The sequence below is a fragment of the Botryllus schlosseri genome, chromosome 16 (genome assembly GCF_051294905.1).
Source record: "Botryllus schlosseri isolate E-star chromosome 16, Bs_hap1, whole genome shotgun sequence".
Lineage (NCBI taxonomy): Eukaryota > Metazoa > Chordata > Ascidiacea > Stolidobranchia > Styelidae > Botryllus > Botryllus schlosseri.
In genome coordinates, this window is record NC_137251.1 from 9,725,268 (window position 1) to 9,746,883 (window position 21,616).

General features: G+C 38.6%; 1 protein-coding gene across 2 annotated transcripts in view; it reads right to left on the minus strand.

Moving 5' to 3' along the window:
• LOC145458630 (uncharacterized) overlaps positions 1-21,616 on the minus strand; it is a 46,919-nt gene that overhangs the window by 2,141 nt on the left and 23,162 nt on the right. Inside the window, exons 14-28 of one of the 2 annotated variants that reach the window (XM_080337055.1) lie at positions 18,524-18,637; positions 18,297-18,450; positions 16,481-16,644; positions 15,229-15,342; positions 13,596-13,766; positions 12,973-13,536; positions 11,454-11,618; positions 10,982-11,131; positions 9,800-10,207; positions 7,445-7,567; positions 4,550-4,699; positions 4,308-4,490; positions 2,136-2,303; positions 1,675-1,878; positions 559-768 (exon numbers count right to left, since the gene is read on the minus strand). In XM_080337055.1, coding sequence (XP_080193181.1) covers positions 559-768; positions 1,675-1,878; positions 2,136-2,303; positions 4,308-4,490; positions 4,550-4,699; positions 7,445-7,567; positions 9,800-10,207; positions 10,982-11,131; positions 11,454-11,618; positions 12,973-13,536; positions 13,596-13,766; positions 15,229-15,342; positions 16,481-16,644; positions 18,297-18,450; positions 18,524-18,637 — 3,042 coding nt within the window. Of the gene's footprint in view, positions 1-558; positions 769-1,674; positions 1,879-2,135; positions 2,405-4,307; positions 4,491-4,549; positions 4,700-7,444; positions 7,568-9,799; positions 10,208-10,981; positions 11,132-11,453; positions 11,619-12,972; positions 13,537-13,595; positions 13,767-15,228; positions 15,343-16,480; positions 16,645-18,296; positions 18,451-18,523; positions 18,638-21,616 lie in introns of those variants that run through there. The other variant, XM_080337056.1, reaches the window with a different exon arrangement.

Consider the following 21,616-nt stretch of genomic DNA (forward strand, 5'->3'; position numbering starts at 1 on the left):
CTCCCAGGCCATAAAAAGGTTTAAATATACACACGCAGACGGTACAGAGAGGCGGGTTCGTGCTGCTATAACACAGTAGGTATAAATATTCAACAGCATGGAAAAAATCAGGCCGCACCGTAAAAGTGGTCCTTGGCTTTTTTTCACCCCTGCACTCCTTTTCAGAAAATGTCATGTTATTACGCCCTCCACCGTACTATAGGGCGATGGGCAATACAGATAAATTTGATCGGAGACGACGAAGTTAACTAAAAATATGGCAGTTCCTAGAAATACATTTAAATTTTATTGTACTTCTGTAAAATTTAACCAATATTGCGCTCAGTCTATTATGTGCATGTGCGCCAAATTAAATAGAAGAAATCAATGTAATATACCGCATACAAAAAGAAATAGTTTGCAAATAAAAACCATCCTGGCGTACATGAGTGCCATAGTTTTATAATAGAAGACATATTTGAAATAACAGTTTTAGCTAGCAAGAATACCGTGCATATGAATTTTTAAATAAAGTTAGAAAATGTGATAGCAAACTGTCATTCGACTGACTTTTCTTACCACATTTATTAGGCACAGACGAGGTCCATTTCCCTTCATGACATCCCAGAACGAAAGTGAGCCTTTTATTATTATCTTTTTGACATTTCAAGATCACCGAGTATCCTGACTCCAGCCTGACTGGAAAACTTCGAACCGGATTTACATCATCGTAAAAAACATCGAAAATATCCGTGTCGATTGTCTCCAGTTTGCACAACTCCACATCAACTGCGGATAAAATATCAAACGTGAGTAAAACGCACACAGTTCCGACTGTGGAAGGGCAGTCTCGAATCAGGTGCTTTGATTCTCGAACAAAGTCAAACTGGGATGTGTCAAATATGTTCGACGCTTTGATTAATTGCAGTGAATATGAATCTTATTCTGAATTCTATCGGAAGTCCCGATGGCGTATATTACAGTAAATATCATGTTTTATTATGGCTATACCGGGGTTGATAGCAAGTATAGATAAGAGTCTTCAACTAGTGGCCAGCAACGGTGGCTATTGTTTTTTTTCAAAAAATGCCCGTCTTAATTTATGTCATGATAAATAGCAAGATAAGTTTGAATTTTCAGATGCTGACCACGATCACGTCAGTTTTCCATTTCAGGTCTTGGAATACGCGGCCTGTTAACATAACGACATATTTAAATGGCTATTATTACACTCAAATGATTGATTACGATATACGGCAGGGTAGCACAAATCATTGATCCTTGAGATACTTTTGCATTGACTGGTATGAAAATTAGATCTCATTTCTTTGTCATTACGATATAAGAGTTCAACATGAAGCCAGTACAATTTTCCTTTAATTTCCTGACAGCAGTGATCCAAAGGCATAGCCAGGATGGAAACTTGGGTGGAATGAATAAAATTGGGGAGGGTGGGGATTGTTTTGACTATGACCTGGCCTCACAGACTCATTGTTAGCTAGTCAACAAAGATGGTGTTACTATGCTGAAGTAAAAAATTTAGCAGTCAGGGGTGCATACCACTGACCCGTATGAACCCGGTTCTTTCCTTTACAATATTTCCCCTTTATTATAAAACATTCCATTTTAGCTACACTCTTGAGTTCGAGACGCTTGGTCTATATTTAATTTTTTAACGTTTACACTGGCTCATACCACAAAATATATTTGTTGTTCTGCTCCATTGCGCTTTATTGCAGGAAATTTTTTCCTCCCCAACAATCGTTTCGCCATCCGCCACGCATCTAAGTTGAAACACGCTCCCATCCAAAATCGACTCGGCGCTTTTATACTTTATCCCGTTACCGACGTGGTACATTTCAACGTGCTGCGGAATTTCTTCTAATCGGCACTCACGACCTGTCAATACAATGTTAAATACCTGAGTATAATCACTGGAAATTAATTTCTAAATAGAAAACCCACCATGTGATATACCGCTAGGGAATTTCCAGCCATCAAGTAACATCGTAGAACTATATTTACGTCACAAACATCCCGTGTGTTTAATATGCGCCAAGTTTTAAAGAGCTGTGGTAGCGCCTCGTATTCAACTCGACCAGTCCTATCTCAAGTAGTAGAGTTCAGATAATAAAGGCGAATGCGTTATCGCTTACGTGTTTCACAATATTTTCCGGTGATGCCGATGTTACAGAAGCACACAAATCCGTCCGCATCGTCTGCATTGCCGGCGCATCGTCCGCCACCATTGCAAGGATCCGGTTTGCATGGATTTTCGATAGGACTTTTCGTTGATTTTGCCGAGCCAGGTGAGGCTGTGACACCTGGGGTAATTGATCTAGTTACTAGTACACGACAAAATTGGTTGAAGTATAAATGCACTCCAGAATGAAAACGGAATTTTTCAAGTCCATTCATAACATTACTGAAATGTGTGAATTTCCACAATTTTGACTACATCATTAGACATTGTGAGATGATCAGTAAAGAACTGCTTCTACGGAGTACTGAACCAGACTTAGCCTACTTCCTACGACAGTGGTTCTCAACCTTTTTGTCTTCGTGGACCCCTTTTGGATCATCACGGACCTTCGCGGACCCCCTCAAGTTTTCGTTCAAAATTAGCTCAATAATCGTGCAACCGTCAACTGTCTTGTGCAAATAATAAATGTAGACTGTAGTGATAAACAGCCACAAAATGACTTTTCTTGAAAATAACAATACACAATATCTAGAAATTTGGTAGACTTATATTGTTTCGAAGGAAATTTTACAGCTTTATTTATTTACTTGAAAATCCGCATCTTCGATTTGATATGAATGAGTGACTAAAATCCATTTCCACAAAGATATATTGATGGCGAATGTAATATTAACGCGTAACGCTTCCGACGACAGCTTTTGGTGTGAGTTTTTAATGAAGATATCACATCCATCCCAGAGTCATTTCTATCTAACACAGTGGTTCCCAACGTGGGCGATATCGCCCCCCAGGGCGGTCCAGGGGGGCGAAAATGACGAAGGGGGCGACAGGGGGGCGATGACGCGTCAAAACGGCTGACCTTTTTTTTTTTTTTAGTCACCCCACGGAAATTTTGTTACAAAAGTGTGTCAATTTCGACATCTAACCGACAATTTGACCTTTTTTTTTTTTTTTAGTCAACTCGCCGGTGATTACAGTTTGTATGCCCAGTTTTCGGTACACAAAATTAGGGGGGCGATGACCGGTGTTGACCTTGAAAAGGGGGCGATGGGTCGAAAAAGGTTGGGAACCACTGATCTAGCATCTCATATTGAAGTTATTTAGTGGTTATATCACAGGAGAAAATGGATTTTGTGGCGAGGTTTCAATTCCTTCATTGGGACAGATTCGGAAAAAATTCAGGAATTTCTATCTCAAACGACTGTTTACAAATTTGCTGAGACTGACAACTCCAAATCCGAAATTTTTGCCTGTTTGACCTTGCTATCTCCAACACTTCATTTTTCCACAAACCCCAACAAAACATCTCCAAACAGCAATATGTTTGCATCAGCAGACTTTTGGCAATTTGACAATTAAAATGAGTTTGCACAGTCGAATATTTCATCTCTGACGACCATTTCAACGATGTGAGTCCTAAAGCCTTAGCAATTACGAAGCAAAATAGGCACATGCTTTTCCTCATTGAAAAATAAAATAAAAATTAGTTTCTCAATCACTTTACAAATTTAGAGGTTTCGCGGACCCCCTGAAAATCCTTCACGGACCCCCGGTTGAGAACCACTGTCCTACGACTTCCTCAAGGTGCTATGTTTTTCAACTACTTCCTGTTCTACAAACCCTAGCTAACATACATCATTTTCAAGAGCGAAATTGTCATGAGAACCGGGTGAAATAGCCCCATTATCATGTTAACTTGTCGCACCTATTTGTAGCAGCATTAGTCATTCTGCATTAGTCGTGAAGATATTTATCTTGCAGTTTCAAATGTATCAAGCTATGATTAGCTGTTACATGTATGCAACCCCACGACTAGGCAGAACTTTGCGTCATTACTTCAGCTTCTATGTTAGTAGCAACGTTGTCTACTTTGACCGCCTCTGGAGACATTCATATACAATGAAGTTGTTCCACGGACTTTCGGTTTTACATTAGCGACCAACCTCATGGATTAACAAACGGTTTACTCCATTGTCATCCTTATTAAACGATCAAACAAAGCTTACAGAGTAATACAGACCGGTTCCTAGCTACCCAATCGACCATAACTGAATGAAAATTGTGCCGGTAAAAAGCGGTATTACACACATTGTCTATTGTGTATATGCCAATTAATCAAGCTCACTTATTTCACAATTCCTTCCCTTGTACCCATCGCGACAATCACAACGGTATCCGCTCTCATCTTCGGAAGATACAATGCAAATCTCCCGGTCATTGCATGGATTTCTACTGCACGGACTTGAGGGAGAAGGTGGAATGGTCGTAGGCTTTGAACTGGCGACACCGTCCCCATCACCAGCAGAATCTAAGAATGCCCAAATGGAATCACAAATAATTTCAGCAGTAGAGCGGATCAAATTTCACCTTGATCGCATAATTCTCCAAACCAGCCAGTCAGGCAGAAACAAACAAATCCCCTTCTCTGGCTATTGTCAGGTTTACATTTCGCCCTGCCAAAGCACGGATCGTTTGTGCAAGGCCCCAAATCTCGGATATTCGGTGGTAGGGTCGGTTCTAAGAAATAAAAACATAGCACACAAAGCGATTATTTCAAAACTATGCCATGCAGCAACCCCTACAATTTTAAACTGATGATCTCTTACTAGCGCGATCAGCTGTTGATTAGGATTGTTCAAAATGTCTTACTTTTTTCAAATTTTACTAGCTATTAAATAAAATTGTCAAGTTGCTCAAACGATCGATGCATAACAAATTTCGCTCAATCTGGCCCAACCAGTAGAAGTAAAGTTATTGGAGTACAAAATTTTGTATTCACTTTAGGAAAATCTTTAATTATCTTAGTATTACCAACAGTAAATACTATTTTTTCGAATCCAACAGTTTGAACACAAATAACTGTGCTGCTACCGGTTGGAATTGAGCCAAATATGCTATGCATCGTTTTTTAGACAACTTAGTAGTTCCACGGAGTTCCCAGTAAAATTTTCGAACTCCAATGGCTTTGCTTCTACAGCAGGGGTGGGCAAACTTTTGGGCTTGCGGGCCGCATATAACATCTAATTACATTCGCGGGCCGCACTTTCTTAAATTGAGAATATTAGCCAATAGGCAATATTGTTATTTAATCCTATAGCAGTGGTGCTTAAACTTTATTAGACACGCCCCCCCCCCCTTTATGATAGTGAAAAATTTTGCGCCCCTTTATAGTGATATCACAAAATATCCAAGAGAGAAATCAGATTGCTAGCAATCCCAACGGATAGTTTGAAGGCATTGACGGTTATGGCTGTAGACGAGAGAATTATCAAATATGAATATGAAAAACAAACAGAGCAATAACTATAAAGTGGAGACAAATCGCGCAGAGCGCGAAAAAATTTTCAGTGTACTGCGGCTTCGCGTCTCCTTTCAGATGCTTCTCCCAGGTTGAGAACCACTGCCATATAGTGACCGGAAAATATGGATATAATATATAAGTGGATCGTCCTCATCAGTAACCAGTTTGTAAATAAAATCACTCGTGGACCGAGCATTTAAGATCTAAATCCATTCGCCTACCGCACTATATAAAATTGGGATTATAAATCAAAACGCAATGTTGGTCTTTGATTATATAGTGAGGATGTAGAAATTATACATGTTTTATTTAAAACCAACCAAACATTGATTTGAGGACATGATACAGATTTGAATCTGTGAGCAGTGATCTGTTTATAGATTTGCTGATTCTACTTTTGGTTCAACTCCTGGACACACAATGCTGACAGCGTCATAACCATGCTTGTTTCCAATATGATATATATAGATTTCATAAATATAAATACTTCAGCACATACAGAGAACGAATCAAGTACAGCACTAAAAGTAAGAAACTTGCTGGAGTGGCCAATGTAAAATTACACTCGTGATCCGAATGTCATTCCCATTTTGACTTTCTGTACTGTTTAGAAATTGCAACCTTTTAAAATGTGCGGGCCTTCTGGTCGGGCTATCACACCAGCAATGAAATAAAAGTACCGTAATTTTCCGAATATAGTGCGCCCCCATGTATAATACGCACCCTTAAAATGACATGTATATTCTGGGAAAAAGCTTGTACCCATGTATTGTACGCACCCTGCATTCGCAGTACATGAGTACATGAATATAGTTGCGGTTTAGTATTCGATGTTGTTCTATTTTGCGATGTCACTGTCGAACAATCATGACATAATGATCGCTAATCATAATACAATCAACGGCATTGTCTCTAAACGAGAGCAGATAGTAGCCGAAGCCGGCGACGTGATAGCTCAGGCTAGCGACACACGACATCTTGCGCACGAGGCCTATTACAATTACAGATGCGATTGCTCAGGCCAACGGTTATGTCGGGCGCACCAGTCATGTTGGAGATGCGACTGATTACGCAAGCGAGTATATCTTGCGCACACGGCCTCTTGTGTATGCGATTGTTAAGGCCTGTCGTTGACGCGATGAACAAACAAGGATTGCCGCGCACGCTTGTAGCAATCAGCGACCTAATTCCGCTCGCGTTCAAACGGCAAACCAACTCAGCAAGAGATCGCGTGCTTTGCAGACGACTCTCGTTAATTAGAAACACGCTTTTCGTTAATTGGCAACACGCTTCTCTATTTGGCACTGCGTTGCACTCTATAATACGAATTATGGGGCCCAAGGGCTAAAGGTGATGCGCGATTTAAACAAACATGAAGAAAGGTGTGATTTCAAGTTTTTGATCGAGGGATTTTTTTTTCAAAGCTTGCTGTACCCATGTATTATACGCACCCCCCTATTTTAGGGCAAAAAATCGGTAAAATTTTGCGCATTATACATGGAAAATTACGGTATACTAGTCAGAATATAGCTCATAAATATCATGGTGAAATATAATGAGAAAAAGTTTAATTGAGTACCTGCAGAAATTCGATTTTTACTGCGCATATTTTCAATATTTTAAATACGAATGTTGAGCCTTTCGCGGGCCGCACAAAACGGTGTCGCGGGTCGCATGCGGCCCGTGGGCCGTAGTTTTCCCACCCCTGTTCTACAGGTTTGAATTTAGCCAACTTCGATGTAGGCCTACAGTGTATTTTTTATTTAACCTAACAATTTTATCAAATAGCCAGTAAAAGTTGAAAAAAAAGTTATTTTTGAACAACCCTACTGTTGATGCGTTAATTACACCCAACAACCCCAGAACAATTTCTAATTACGGATTGAGCCCAAGTGCCCAACAGTAGAGTGAAATCGTTATAAAACAGCCAATATTCTCCAGTATCTTGGCGTTGGTCTTACCTGGTTCATTACATGAGGGTTCAACAGTTCCAAATGGACAGAGGCACTCGTATCCCCCTTGTATTTCATTACAAATTCTTTTTCCTCTGCATGGCTTTCTTAAGCATGACTTTCTTAACGTGGCTGAGGGAGAGAAAAGAAGTAGGTTGGTAATCAGAGGGAAGTGAACGATGATTAACATTGAAAACAATAGTTGGTGAGAGTGAAGAACCTTGATTGGATTCGCCCAAGTGTGGGGTTTGCACGGTGCTCAGTGAACCGCAGTGTTTTGGCTGAAGATTTATGTCAGATGCCCTTCCTGCTGCAACTTTTCTCGTTCACCCCGGAATGGCTCTGGTTTTGCTGGATTATGGGGAGACAAGTAGCAGGAATATTTGGTTTGGGCTGGCAATTATAGAGTAGCGCACATATACCTGTGCAGTTTAAAAGTTCTATGGGTGTGCGAGTGATATTCGTTACTCGATTAAGAATAAAATAGTTACTCCATCTGTAATTCGATCATTTGCAAAATGAAATGACTTAAATCATGTCTCGTACTTCGATATTTCAGCTTGACTCAAATCAAAATGTACAATGAGTTGTAACATCAAGGAAATGACTTGTTCCCAAAACTGTCAGAGAGAAAGTCCAACACAAATGAACGAATGAACCAACTGTTACTACAATACCAGTGGCACAGGTTAGCAGGACTGTTACAAATATTTTACAGACACATCATAATTAATCTACTGAAAGCAATTTATTTATTCAAATCTGCAAATTTTTATTCTTTCTATATAAGATAAAATTGAATGTCAATCAATACCTACCTACCACAATTTACCGGTCTTTGATTCTGAGCAATTTGGCACATGAAGGATTAGTTCCAATTTTATTCAAATTTTGTAGCATTGAAACATGAATGATATTGTCAGTGACCTGAATGTGCAAGGCCACAGATATTCACAGATATGGACAGTAACGAAATACTTGGGTGTTTGCCAACTTACAGCATCTACTAATGTCGTCATGTTTTTAGACTACTGCTACTTCTACTTCATAAGCACCAAACTTAGTATATACCGGTGATAAAATCTTCATCGCAATAACAAATAGGCTATTCGAGCTTTTCGGTTAGAAAGTATCATCAACATATACACATTAGACAGCTATACAATAATTCAGAGCACCTGGGAGTGTTATGTCCCTATGAGCATCCAAATGTTTACTTATAAACATAACTGAAACCATGTAACTTCCAATCTCAATAGGTACACAAATTTTGTCAATTGAGATATAAGGGTTAATATGTAAATAGTACTTCATCTATTGAAAACTACCTAGTACAAGTGAGCCAGGAACGCTTCATGTCACAAATTACAAATACTCTTCTCTGGAGTAATAAACTGCGGGCATAAACAATATAGTATGCGTGGTCCGATGATCAATTATGATTAGAATTAATCCGAATTGTAGAGGCGTTCCACACGTGGCAAGCCGAAAGATGTCAATACTCAACAAAACCTCGTAATTACGACTTTATAGGTGTAAGAAAATTTTCTTCAGTCGAAAAGATTGTAGTGCTTCGCTTGTTTTCCTATTTCTGGGATTGTTACTTGTTCAGCCAGTCAGTAGTTCAGAAGAAACCATACCAAATCTTGCTTCTGCGGCATAACGTTTGTACGCCACTGATCTTGGTATATTAACCTTGTGGCCAAGCTTGAGCAGTAATGCCTATATTCCGGTTAAATTCAATATAACAAGGAAGCATGGTGCTGATTAGGGCTGGGCAAAATCGAGTACCTGAGTGATTCGATTCTGAATCATGTAATATGCTTCGAGTCGAGTCGAGTAATCGAGTATCACTCATGATGACGTCATAACAGAATGTAATATGTCAAAGTCGAAATCTGTACCGCTTATGCCACAACAAAGAATATAATGCCTGTTATCGATCTCATAAATGATACTTTGGTATTTTTTCGACCACACCGAATTCATTCCTGTTGGTGACAATGTTGTGGGATAATCATGACTTGGGAAATATGCTACGTCCAGTAGCTTTCGTAGATTTTTACTGTATGTTTCGTATGCTACGATACCGCCAATCAAGGTTTCGAGGCTTCAACAGTGAAAATTAGTATTGAAACTATAATTCTCGTTGATTAATTAGCTTCAGTGGAGAGAAGCGTATAATTTCACTACTCGAAAAAATCGCTTTTTACTACTCGACTCGAATCATCAAAATTAATACTCGATTCAGATTCGAGTACTCGAATCATTTTGCCCAGCCCTAGTGCTGATACGAGAGCACAGTTTAAGTACTCGATATGATAGATACATAAGCCCTCTCTCTATGCAACATATGTTACGTACCTCGCTGACAGATGAATTTTCTTCTAGCCCAACACACATGATCATTGAAGCCACCTTGAGGAATCAATTCAATACAATTGTCATTGCTTCCCCATGCATTCGGTTCCCCGTCCGCCCACATTCTTCTTCCCACACCCGAGTCCAATAACACCAAATTCGTGCCGCCAGTGTTCTTCCATATTCCACCAAAAACTTTGCCGTTTACCCAGTGGGCGCGGATGACGTTGAGGTTAGTGTAAGAACTCCTGATTTTCGATGAAAGCATATCGGCTAGTTCTCTTTTTTCGATTAATGCGATCTCCATGTCATTATGCAAGCATTTCTGTCTTGCCTCAACCCATGAGAGTGCGTCAGAGAAAAAGAAGAAGGTATCACTCTCATAAGTGAATTTAAAAGCGTAGTCACCATCTGTAATCGGAAAATGATATAGAAATCATGAAACCACGGTTTTCAGACGTAGAAAAATTGTATGTGTTGCACATCGGTTACTGACGATGCAAGGCAGGTGTGTCAGAAACAATAAAAGTGGCATTGTAATGTACTTTCAACTCTTATGTGATGCGAAAGAACATTAATCACAAAATATAATTACAGTTGTATTTTCTGATAAGCTATGCGGTATAAATATCTGAATCTGCAGTTGTGCAAATATCCAAACCTTGTCATTCTAATAGTGACATTTCATGCATCCATAAAGGTAGAGTTACCACATGTCCTCCTTATTTAGGAGGATTGTTCCTCCTATTTCAGGAAATCGAAAATATCCCCGAGGACACCAAAATGTCCTCATTTTTGGAAATTTGTCCGCCTACCTAGCTCTGACAGCCAGGCTTATTGACAGGCTGAACTGAAAAACGGTATTAATGACGCAAAATTTGCAATGCAGACGTTCCAGCAGATGAGCAAAATGACCTTTCGATCGTTAAAAAGTGGGTAATTTGGGAATCAAGTCGGAAAGATGACCGTTTTTTCAGTCAACAAAACAATATTTCCAGTACAAATTTAATAATCAGCAGTTTTCTGGTCCGGTAATCTGACTCTTATGATTTGTGAAAAGTGCCCTCCTTTTCGGATTCCAGAATATGGTAATTCTAATGAAGGCTATATTTGACAATGTTGACTCTCACCATGTGGCATAATTGCAGACAAGTACAAATTTTATATACAAGCCAAAAATCTCACCACCACAAACTGGCTTCGTGCATGATCTCTCTTGAGTTGTTTTGCCTTTACATTGTATAAAATCACGTTTGCACCTCCTTTTTCGATTCTGCATACCCTCTCCGCACGTAACATCACAGGACGACCACGTAGACCATTGAGTCCACGGATCTGAAAACAAATACGATTTCTACACTTGTCAATAGAGAAAAGTCACCAATGCTGTTAATGATGTTCATTGTACCAATATGACTTCACATAATGGTTTGGTTAAAAGTCGATTTAGCAAGGGATTGGAGTAAGTTACTCAAAATAGTGTTAGGTAGTAGCAGTAGATTATTTCATTCAGTCCAGTACTTTACCTTACAATACGAAAATATTTCATGGCATAAAATGAACTAATTCTGACTAATTCTGTTAGAATCATTAATCAATAAAGCCGATAAAAGATAATCTATTGTCTACAATCAGAACAATAAAAAGACTTGCATACCAATTTCAGTAATCGTTATGCGAGCTTGCCAATTCCATCTCTTTCTCCAACTGCCCTGTATCTGATCCGGATAAATAGCATTTGATTGTGATACGTAATACCAATTTCCAGGTTTCGATTGACGAATATCGTAATGGCCAATGAACCATCCTTCAATCTGGAAATCTGAAAGACAAATGGATCACGTAATCCGGTTACGTCAAAACCTCCAATATATATCAGTTGACCCTGCTTCATTCGGACACTTTGATTCGCTCACATTTGGCCGAATTAGGTGGAGAAATGACTTTATCCCAATTAAGCAGAAAATCAATTGTTCGTTTTATGGTTCAAGGCAGACAACGCATCAAAAAACTGTACTGGTGCGTAATCGACGAATTGCAGCTGCGCTATATGCAGTAATTGATACTGATGGCATAAAACGCGCAAGACTTATACCTTCAGGCTAGTTGTATTGTACAGTATTTCGATACCATACTGTTCAACAAATACTGTATACTGTATTAATGTGTAACTCACACACATAGGCTTAAAATACTACAGTAATTAATCGTCATTTTTATTAAAAGTTACATCACATTAAACACTTGCAATATAGCAATAAAATATAAAGATAGGAGGGTGCTGAAATGTCTTGGAGCAGTCTTTCACTCTGCCCCCCACCTTGGCCTAGAGCAGGTGTCTGAAACTCAGATGTGGCCGTGGGCCCATTGCCTAGTTCTTGGTCGCGCCGCAGCAGCCCAATCAATAGGGGTAGGCCTATTCAATTTCTTTCGAAGTACGTCTTATTTGATGGAATGAAATGTATGGTAGCCTTTGAAAATGATGTGGTAGTAAACTTTGATGAGTAGTTTTAGGTTTTTTGAGCAATTTAAGAGCGGATTTAAAGTTTTCAAACATGAAAATGGATATGTAGCGCTTAATTATTGTAGTATTGGTTATTGCGTCATAACACTCATAATCTAACACTAGGAATTGCGAAGCTGTGTCTGAAACAGGCACTTCTCAAGATTTAAATGCGTGTGAAAGCATCACTCTCCCTTTCGGTACGTCTGCAAAACGATGTTTGATAATATCAAAGTTTCGAATTTTGCTACCACAAATACCGGTACTATTATTTCAAGAAATGATTGATATTTAGATTACGGATTACGTGGCTATTACTGGTCAGAGTTAACCCAAATTTGGTGTGTAACGTTTATTCAGGCAACTGGACAATTGAGGCACTATGGAAAAAAACTTCAAAAACAAAAAGTTATTTTTGCACAACCCTAATGCACAGTACTCGAGTTGCTCTCTCAAATCTCAGTTTTCAAATATCTCAATAGATAAGCATGCAAAATCCAGATTGGTTGCTTTGCACCATAAAATTGCCATCTTTGCCCAACTGCATACACTACAAGCATTTTATTTGGTGTACACAAAGCATATAATTCAGTCCAAAAATCCTATTGGGTTAAAATTAAGAAAATCCTAATTGATCAACTGCAATGTGAATGATATAACTGAGATACCCTACCTGCATGATAACTGTGATAGAGGTACACTTCTTCGTCCTGATCAACTCTTTTGTAAGCCTGGCGTCCAGATGCCGTGAGAAATCCGTTGACAGGACGATAAACGTCACGTCTTTCATTTGAAACAACGACATCATATGATTTGGTCGAAAAGGACCAAGTTTCACAAATGAACTTTCGTCGTTCTTCGCATGCCTGAGAAATAACACGCCACAGATTTCCCCGCCAAAAATTGTTTTCATACGCTGCACAGTCATTTTCTGTTGAATTCAACTGATTCACATTTACGCCAGGAATTCCTTGATATTGGAAACCCGATTCCCATTTCCTCTTGAAACCTATTAATCGCAAGCCAATCCACAGATAATAATGTGGTGGCCAGTTTGGAGAATTTTTGTAGATAAATTGATCTGTCAAAGAGGTTTGAATGGTGGCCAGATTTGCTCCGTATTTAGCACATGTTTCTTTCGCCTCATTATAGGTTTGACTATTTTCAAATATACGATAACACATCAGCTGATGAGACTGAAAGCCAGACGGACACTCTCCGTCATACTCAATGACACCTGCACCAAAAGAATCATCATTGTTAATAGAAATGCCCCGGAAACTGGAAACAAATTACCAATGCATGTCGGTAGTTCACTCAACGTCCCAGCGGAAATGCATGTGGCAAACGAAGGGCCGCGAAGCTGGTAACCACTGTTGCAGTCAAAATAGACCTTTGATCCCAGCTTCAGAGAGTGCTGTTTATTCGCTCGTCCATTTGATATGAGTGGAATTTGGCAGGTGATTTCTGTGAGACATAGGAATCAACTTTAGTTGTTAAGCCGAACTGAAATATTATATATCAACTACAGATTCCACCAAATGCTCTTGGCACACAGATAAATCAAAAGAGCTCTGAATACTGCAATTTAATTATGTACAACAAAAATCCAACATATAACAGTAAATTATATAAACATGATGCAAATCGCAGCTATACAAGTTCATTGTATAAAAAATCATGAAAATGATAAATCTGAGGTTACCATATTTTGGGAATCTGAAAAGAAGACTCTTTTTAAAAAATTTCCAGACTTACAATATCGGAGTAAAATAAAATGCCATTTTTCCAACTTGACTCCAGAAATAGACATTTTATTGAATTCTCCATTGGTTGACAATAAGGGTCAACTTTCTGTTTTAACTTCCAAAATACCAGCCGGAATGTTACTTGAACACTGATTTCCTATATCTCACTTGCATTTTACCATAAATTTGACCAAAATTTTCAAAAAAGAGGACATTTGGGCGTCCGTCGAGGATACTTTCAAAAATGTCCGAAAAGAGGATGTATGGTAACCCTAGTCAAATCAATGATACTTGCATCATTGGCCTTTTCAGAAACAATGAACGATGTAGGAGGTACGACAAGGCTGTCACATGAAATGAGGACGGAGACTGGAGAGATTGAAGTCAAAGGTAATGAGCCAATGACCTTTAACTTAAGCTGAATACTAGAGTAATGATCATAAATTGTCATCTGAATGATATATTGGATCCATATATACAACAAAAAAGTGAAACTTTTCAAAGTCAAAATAGATCATTCAAAGACCATTTCAAATCTGCTCAAACATATCTTGAAAACTTGAAAAATACTTTTGTAATTCCTTTGAAATAAATTTATATTTGTTCAGATAGACTTCACAATGTTTTGAGACAATTCTCAGTCTAATTTGAAACTTGATGGAGATCACATCTATTTTTTGGTTTGTCATACATAAAATTACCCTATAATCTAGATGTAAAGGATTCTCAGTAACAGCCGAAGTTATGGTGGTATAACTAAGATTTTTCATGTTGTTTTGGCATAAGAAAACATAATACGACAATTATCCTCCAAGGACGAATAAAATTTTCATTACATAGCGTTACTTGATGGCTTGAAATTAACTCGTAAATTTTGCTGCGAGTCATGAGTCAATCCACATTTCTGTAACGCCGAGTCAAGTCAACTCATACAAAAGAAAATGACTCCTGGCAGGCTCGAGTCATCCCAGCACTGTCGAGTTAATGTGGTATAATGAAGAGAGGTTTTCCAGTTCCCAGAGCGCATATATAAGACAACAAAATAATGAATGCGGCTCTCCGGCTTTGAGTGATAGGCCACTCTTGATCTACAATCCCGGGTAGCAAAATCAGATTTCTTACATGGATATATAGTATCATTGTACATATGCATTATAACGATATATATCAGAGAGTCGTACCTTTTTCGCAATATTTTCCAGTGAATCCTCTCTCACAAATACAATAACTGGTTTTGATCTCGTCAACACAGACGGCTTCATTCTTGCAGCGGTTTAATGACTTACATGGAGATTCTGCCAGAAACAATTCAAGGGATTAGTTTTGAATCGAAATAAGGGACCAATTTGTGGAAGCAAGGCATACAATGAATGTCTAACATGTACAAAGAGATGGTCTTATTAAAAGTTACTGGTTCGATTTCAAGAAGCGTGAAGTTTTCGAATGAAAAAGACACTCGTACAAAACATTTTAAAACCTTTCATATCGTAATCATGTACTACTTGTAGAGTACAACTACTGGAGAGGATGTGGATACCTGAAATAGCGACTAGCGTAATCTTCCAGTTATAATCCGCAATATTTTCAAGATTTTTTGCCCTAAAATCGGGGGGTGCGTATTATACGTTGGGAACAACACGCTTGAAAAAAAATCTTCCTCGATAAAAAACTTGAAATCACACCTTTCTTCATGTTTGTTTCCAATCAAGCATCACTTTAAGCCATCGTGCCCAGTAATTCGTATTATCAGTGTAACACGATACCGATTAGCAAAAAGCGTGTTGCCAATTAACGAGAGTCGTCTGCACAGCCCGCAATCTCCTGCTGAATTGGTTTGCTGTTTACACGCGAGCAAAATTAGGAAATTCATTGATTTCTGATCGGGCGCACGACAATCCTCGCTAATTCATTGACAGGCCATTTGCGCAAAATATAATCGCTTGCGTAATCAGTCGCACCTCCAACAGGAGTGGTGTGCACGACATAACCGTTGGCCTGAGCAATCGCATCTGACCTCGTGCACAAGATGACGCGTCGCCGGCCTCGCAGGCTTTGGCTGCTATCTACTATCGTATAGAGGCAATACCGTTACTTGTATAATGATTAGCGATGGTTATATCATGATTGTACGACAATGACATCGCAAAACAGAACAACATCGCGTACTAAAACACAGCTATTCATGTACTGTGAATGCAGGGTGCGTACTATGCATGGGTACAGGCTTTTTCCCAGAATTTGCATGTCATTTTAAGGGTGCGTATTACACATGGGGGCGTACTATACTTGGAAAATTACGTAATAGTAAATTATTATTTATATTATCATAGAAAGGTACTGAAAATATTTTGAAAATTAGCTATCAGATTAATATTATTTGGGTAGCTAGACCATAAAAAGTAGGATCTTATAAAATCTCAATCGTATACTCACTGCATTTTTCTTTGACAACGGTAATATCATCAAGCAAAATTACTGTATTCCCTTTGGCAATAATTTCATATTGGAAAGAAGTTTTTTCAGTTTCCATAGTCGCTTGGAGTCCAATCCATCTATTTCGTGGTACGGTAACACCTTCAGGTGCTGCAGCTTTAATTCTGTTGAAAATCAGTTTTTGCAAAGTCAATTCCACAAATGGCTGTCAGATACTATTCGGCCTGGAATAAACAGAAGGATTTATTCAAACATGCAATAAACATATGATCAAGTCCACGTCCATGTTGCAATGAGATACAGTTTTTGTGAAAATCTTGGAATAAACATCCACTCCATGACACAAGATAACGTAAAATACCAACAGCTCCAGTTGTAAACTGTTGTACTAAAATTGCAATTCAACTCATATTTGACAATAGCAACATGGTTGCGCAAGTCCAAAAATCTACATCTCGGGTGACTTCATGACCAGAGTGTAAATACGGCGATTAAAACTGATTTGGTCTAAATTAGGAAAAAGAAGAAAAATCATATAGCGTGTCCTTGTAATTCATATATCAAGCCAGTACCACTTGGTATACAGCATACTATACCATTATTTTCAACTGTGTGTACAATTCTTTGCTTGTGCGAAATAGTAGATTTACAAGGAGGTAAATTTTCTTTTCCTTGACAAGAAATATTTCATATCGTAATTTGGACTTACTTTACAAATCACATCTATTTACTGACTTTTATTAACCGAAGCAACCAAAAAATGAGATGTTATATGTTGTATTTGAATCAAATTGTCTACATAGCTGGATTAAGAATGATCATGATCAAAAGGAATTCATCAAATCACTTGTGTGATTTGTGCTCATCATTTCAAAAATTGAGCTGAATGTCAATGCAGTCAAGACAAAACAAATGAAGAAATCAAGGTAGCCATCTAAGGCCTATTTTTGTTTTTGTTTGTTTTACCCCATAAATGGTGAAAAATAACAAAGCAATTTACCTCACAGTGCTATATTTCAATTTAATTTCGGTTTGATATACAGGTTAGTTGATGTTTAAGCAAATAATGCATTGAGAATCAATGATCCCAAAATAAAGTTGATCTCCAACAGAAATATCATGTCATTTACAAATGTGAAATGTTTATTCATAAACCAGTTATGCTATAATATATGCTAAAATAAATCACTTTCTCTTACTAAAAGCAATAAATCAACAATATGGAAATGATAAGACAGACTGAAAAATGCCACAATAAAGAAAAATACAATCCGTATGATGTGCCATCTGGCACTGCACAAGCGAAATTCTGGTATTGATGGATGCTGCGGAAAACGAAGGGTTGTCTCAACTTGGATTGTAGTAAAGGTTTAGTAATACTGTACTCGACCTATGCTGTGGAATGTAGGTTATAATACAGCTTAGTCTGATAAGGTAAGCTGCGATTTCAAGTTGGATAAAAGAATCGTCAAAAACCACTATAAATTAATATTATCCCTAGAATGAGTTTCTGAATGTGCAATTGAATATTTTTGAAAAAATATATTCATTAATCTAATAATAATTTTGCGCTTCGTACGATTTTACTTCTGCTATCTACGATGTGTAGTATGATACTGACCATGGGTAATGCAGCGACTAGAAAGTATATATGTTAAGATATCTGTTCTGGTGGTTAAAAAGGTAAAACAATCTTGTACCAAATCATGAAGGACTTGATATAAACCACTACAAAAGACAAGTAACTAATTATTACAAGTTAGATATGACACAAAATCATTGTGCTATATTTACTGGAAACTGTAAGCCATCTTACATTGCTCCATTGATTTCAACGGTCAGATCATTTATAGACTGTAAACCATCCGGAGATTTGAAGTAAAATTGAATGCAATGTGGCTTGCTGTCAGGAATGACAGGTGATTTCAATATGGCGGAGTCCCTGCCTCCTTCATATTTCAGAACGCTACCTGAAATAAGTATTATCTCACCATATATTTGATTACTAAATGCAATTAGGCGGAGTAAAACAATATTGCATACTCGGTAGTGCGTCTTTATTCTCTTGAACAACTTCTCTGATCCATTTCATCACACCCGCATTTGAATAACCACATATGGGTCTTGAGGGATCTTCAAATGAGCACTGTATATCCACTGTAAAAAAATTTTGAAGCTTGATTCAAGACCTTGTGGCAGTGGCGTATCCGGGGGGGGGGGGGGGGGGGTTAGGGGATCGGAGCTCCACCCTTTTCAAAATCCTAAAAATTGATGTCAAATATAGCCTCTAATTTTTGCTAATTTATCAGTTCAACATATTCGTTTTTTCGTATAAGGCGAATGTGGCGTCTTAATGTTATTTAGGGGGTCTACAAAATATTGGAATTATGCGCCGAATTAGTCGAAAGCTTGAAAAATGTCATTATATTTCGCTGATTCCGCACGAATTCTGCGCTTGTTCAGCTACATTTCAGCTTTGGCAGTTGCTGACGTTTTCAACTTTCTTCTCTCGATTTCTCTCTTGTCTTGCTAAAACGAGAGACGCATTTTAAGAAAATCTAATCTAATTGGTGGACGCGATATGTAATTGCAAAAGACAAAGTTGTAGGCAATCAACATGCACCTGCTCGCCTTGGAATCCTAATTAAGGATTGCACGGCGTGTTGATTGATCAGCGAGACGCAGACACGACGGCGCCAGTACGACAATGCTGTTCTCAAATCCACATTGTATTCGCGCTTATCGTCGAGAAATGGCCTACAATTGACATTCACATTTCAAAATACAAGCCTAGCGATCCCCGTTCCCGATTGTTAGGTGGCTTGCTGTCGTTGAAATACAGGCCTATGTTGACGCTGAACAGGAGAATTGAGTAGGCCTAGTAGTAAAGTTAACCTGATGCTATCGGCTGACAAGCTTCTCTGCCGCTAAATTTATTATGCCAGTGTGTACTCTGTATCAATTGACTGGCTAGCGTGCTTGCAATTAAGGCCTAATTATCTTTGCTCGTACAACACGCTCAGCCGTACGGCTAGTAAAGCCATCGAAAAGCACACATTCGTGTGCAATGCACACTACATCTCTCTGTGGCGATCGCGATCACCCTCGTTTATGCTACCGCCCTATCCCGCGTTTGTTTGTCGGCTGCGATACTACCGGCTGTGCGCATAATTTCTTTCAATCATACTGTAAAAAAACGCCAATTTCTAATTCCATGATTTTATAATAAATAATAATTAGATAGTTAGGGCCGAGACCAATTTCTCTACTGAGTAGCGATTCTCTACTCAGCAGCGAATTTTTTACTCAACTCACGCCACAAAGTATACTCACACTCAAATGCGTTCGAATCGGCACTCAAATCTAAGTCAGCGGACCACCAGACTTGAGTGTCAATTTTTGCGGTCGAGCAGCCAACTGTAGGCATTTTAGGCAACAGTCGCTGCGGGGTTCGCCAAATACCGGAATACCGGACACCGGTACGGTACTCTATTGCTTTCTGCTGAACGGATGAAATCAGTGTCGCCTGCTGTACCATTTCGGCTTCTTGTACGGTATCTCGATTTACCGGAATGGTAACTTCTGCTGTAGGAATTCGTTAGCGTCAAGTTCCGTTGAGTGAATGAGTGCGCTTTGGTGGATTTTGTTCCATAAAATTTTATTATACATACCGTAAGGCATGTCAACTGCCATTTGAAATTTATAGATACAGAAATGGCGACAAAGGTTAATCGTCAAGCAAAACCGACAAGTTTTGGGCTACTGCTAGCGATTGAATTTAACGCTGCCGGCACTTTACGAATGCTCCTCTCACAATTAAGAAGATGCAGCATTTTGAACCTGAACTGATAGAATTCTTGATGATATCCGTGTTGGGATGGAGTCACTATACCTTCAGGCCTTTCAAAATTCAGACGAGACTCCCCGTCAACAGACCAGCAATAAGCTTTTGGAAACAAAAAATGCTGAATATATCAGGGAGAAAATGTAGAGTGGATATGGCAAAGTTTAATGGTAGAGGAGCTAAGTGATTCGTGCATGAACGATCTACGATTGGAAAGAAATCCTGAAGAAATGTCAACTTTCAATTTATTTACACGATATCGACGGATTTTGTTCTTAGAGGCCTGCACTTACGTTATTGTGGCCTGTTGTGAAACTTTAACTTGATAAATTTCGAATGGGTTTGTGGCATCTTGCGAATATACTGCTGTGTGGCAATGGAACGTTGTGGGTATCTTCAAGGACTTCTAATATTTCTAATGGGCCATCTTCAAAGAGTATTGATAAGGTAAATCAGTGAGATCGACGTATACGTAAGTAAGTTTTGTGACGAAATAACGAGAAAAGCGTCTCGTTGTCATGACAAAATCGTTCACGCGTGTCTGGTTCAAGGCTAAAAAAATCTGGCAACACAACTTCGGAAAATGACGCCTGGAAATCGATACTCAACTGAGTTGAGAGAATTGGCGCGCACTCAACGCTGAGTATCGATCGATACTTAGTTGAGTGGAGATACGCATTTAAGCATTACTTAGTTGAGGAGAAGAATTGGGCTCCACCCTTAGTCATCGTAAATACTATTTTATTCAAATCCAAATTTTTCTACTGCGATAACTTTGCTTCTAGTGGTTGGAATTGAGTCAAATTTGGTGTGCATCATCTCTACTGACAGCCTAACAATTTTATGGAGTCGGGAGAAAAATTTGGAATTTTTATTTTTTTTTAATGATGAATTCAAAACTTTCTACTGCACGAATCTCGCATCTAATGGTTGGAATGGAGCCAAAGTTGGTGTGCAGCGTTTTTTTAACCAGCCTAACAATTTTATCCAGTACTCAGTGAAATCTGAAGGAAAAGTTTTTTTGAACAGCCCAAATGTATATACATACCTGCTGTAAAAATTTGGACCTGATTCAAGAGAAGGCCATTGACCTTGTGCACGCAATAAATCCCCACATTAGGAAGAGTATACCTATACACAAAAGTCTACGCCATTGACCTTTTGCATACGATAAATCACCACAATAGGAAGGGTATTTTATACATACACATAGAAGTCTTACATTTGACGCAATGAAGATAGACGTCTGGTAATACGTGCGCTTGGAAAAATGCTGTGAAAACAGCCATAAA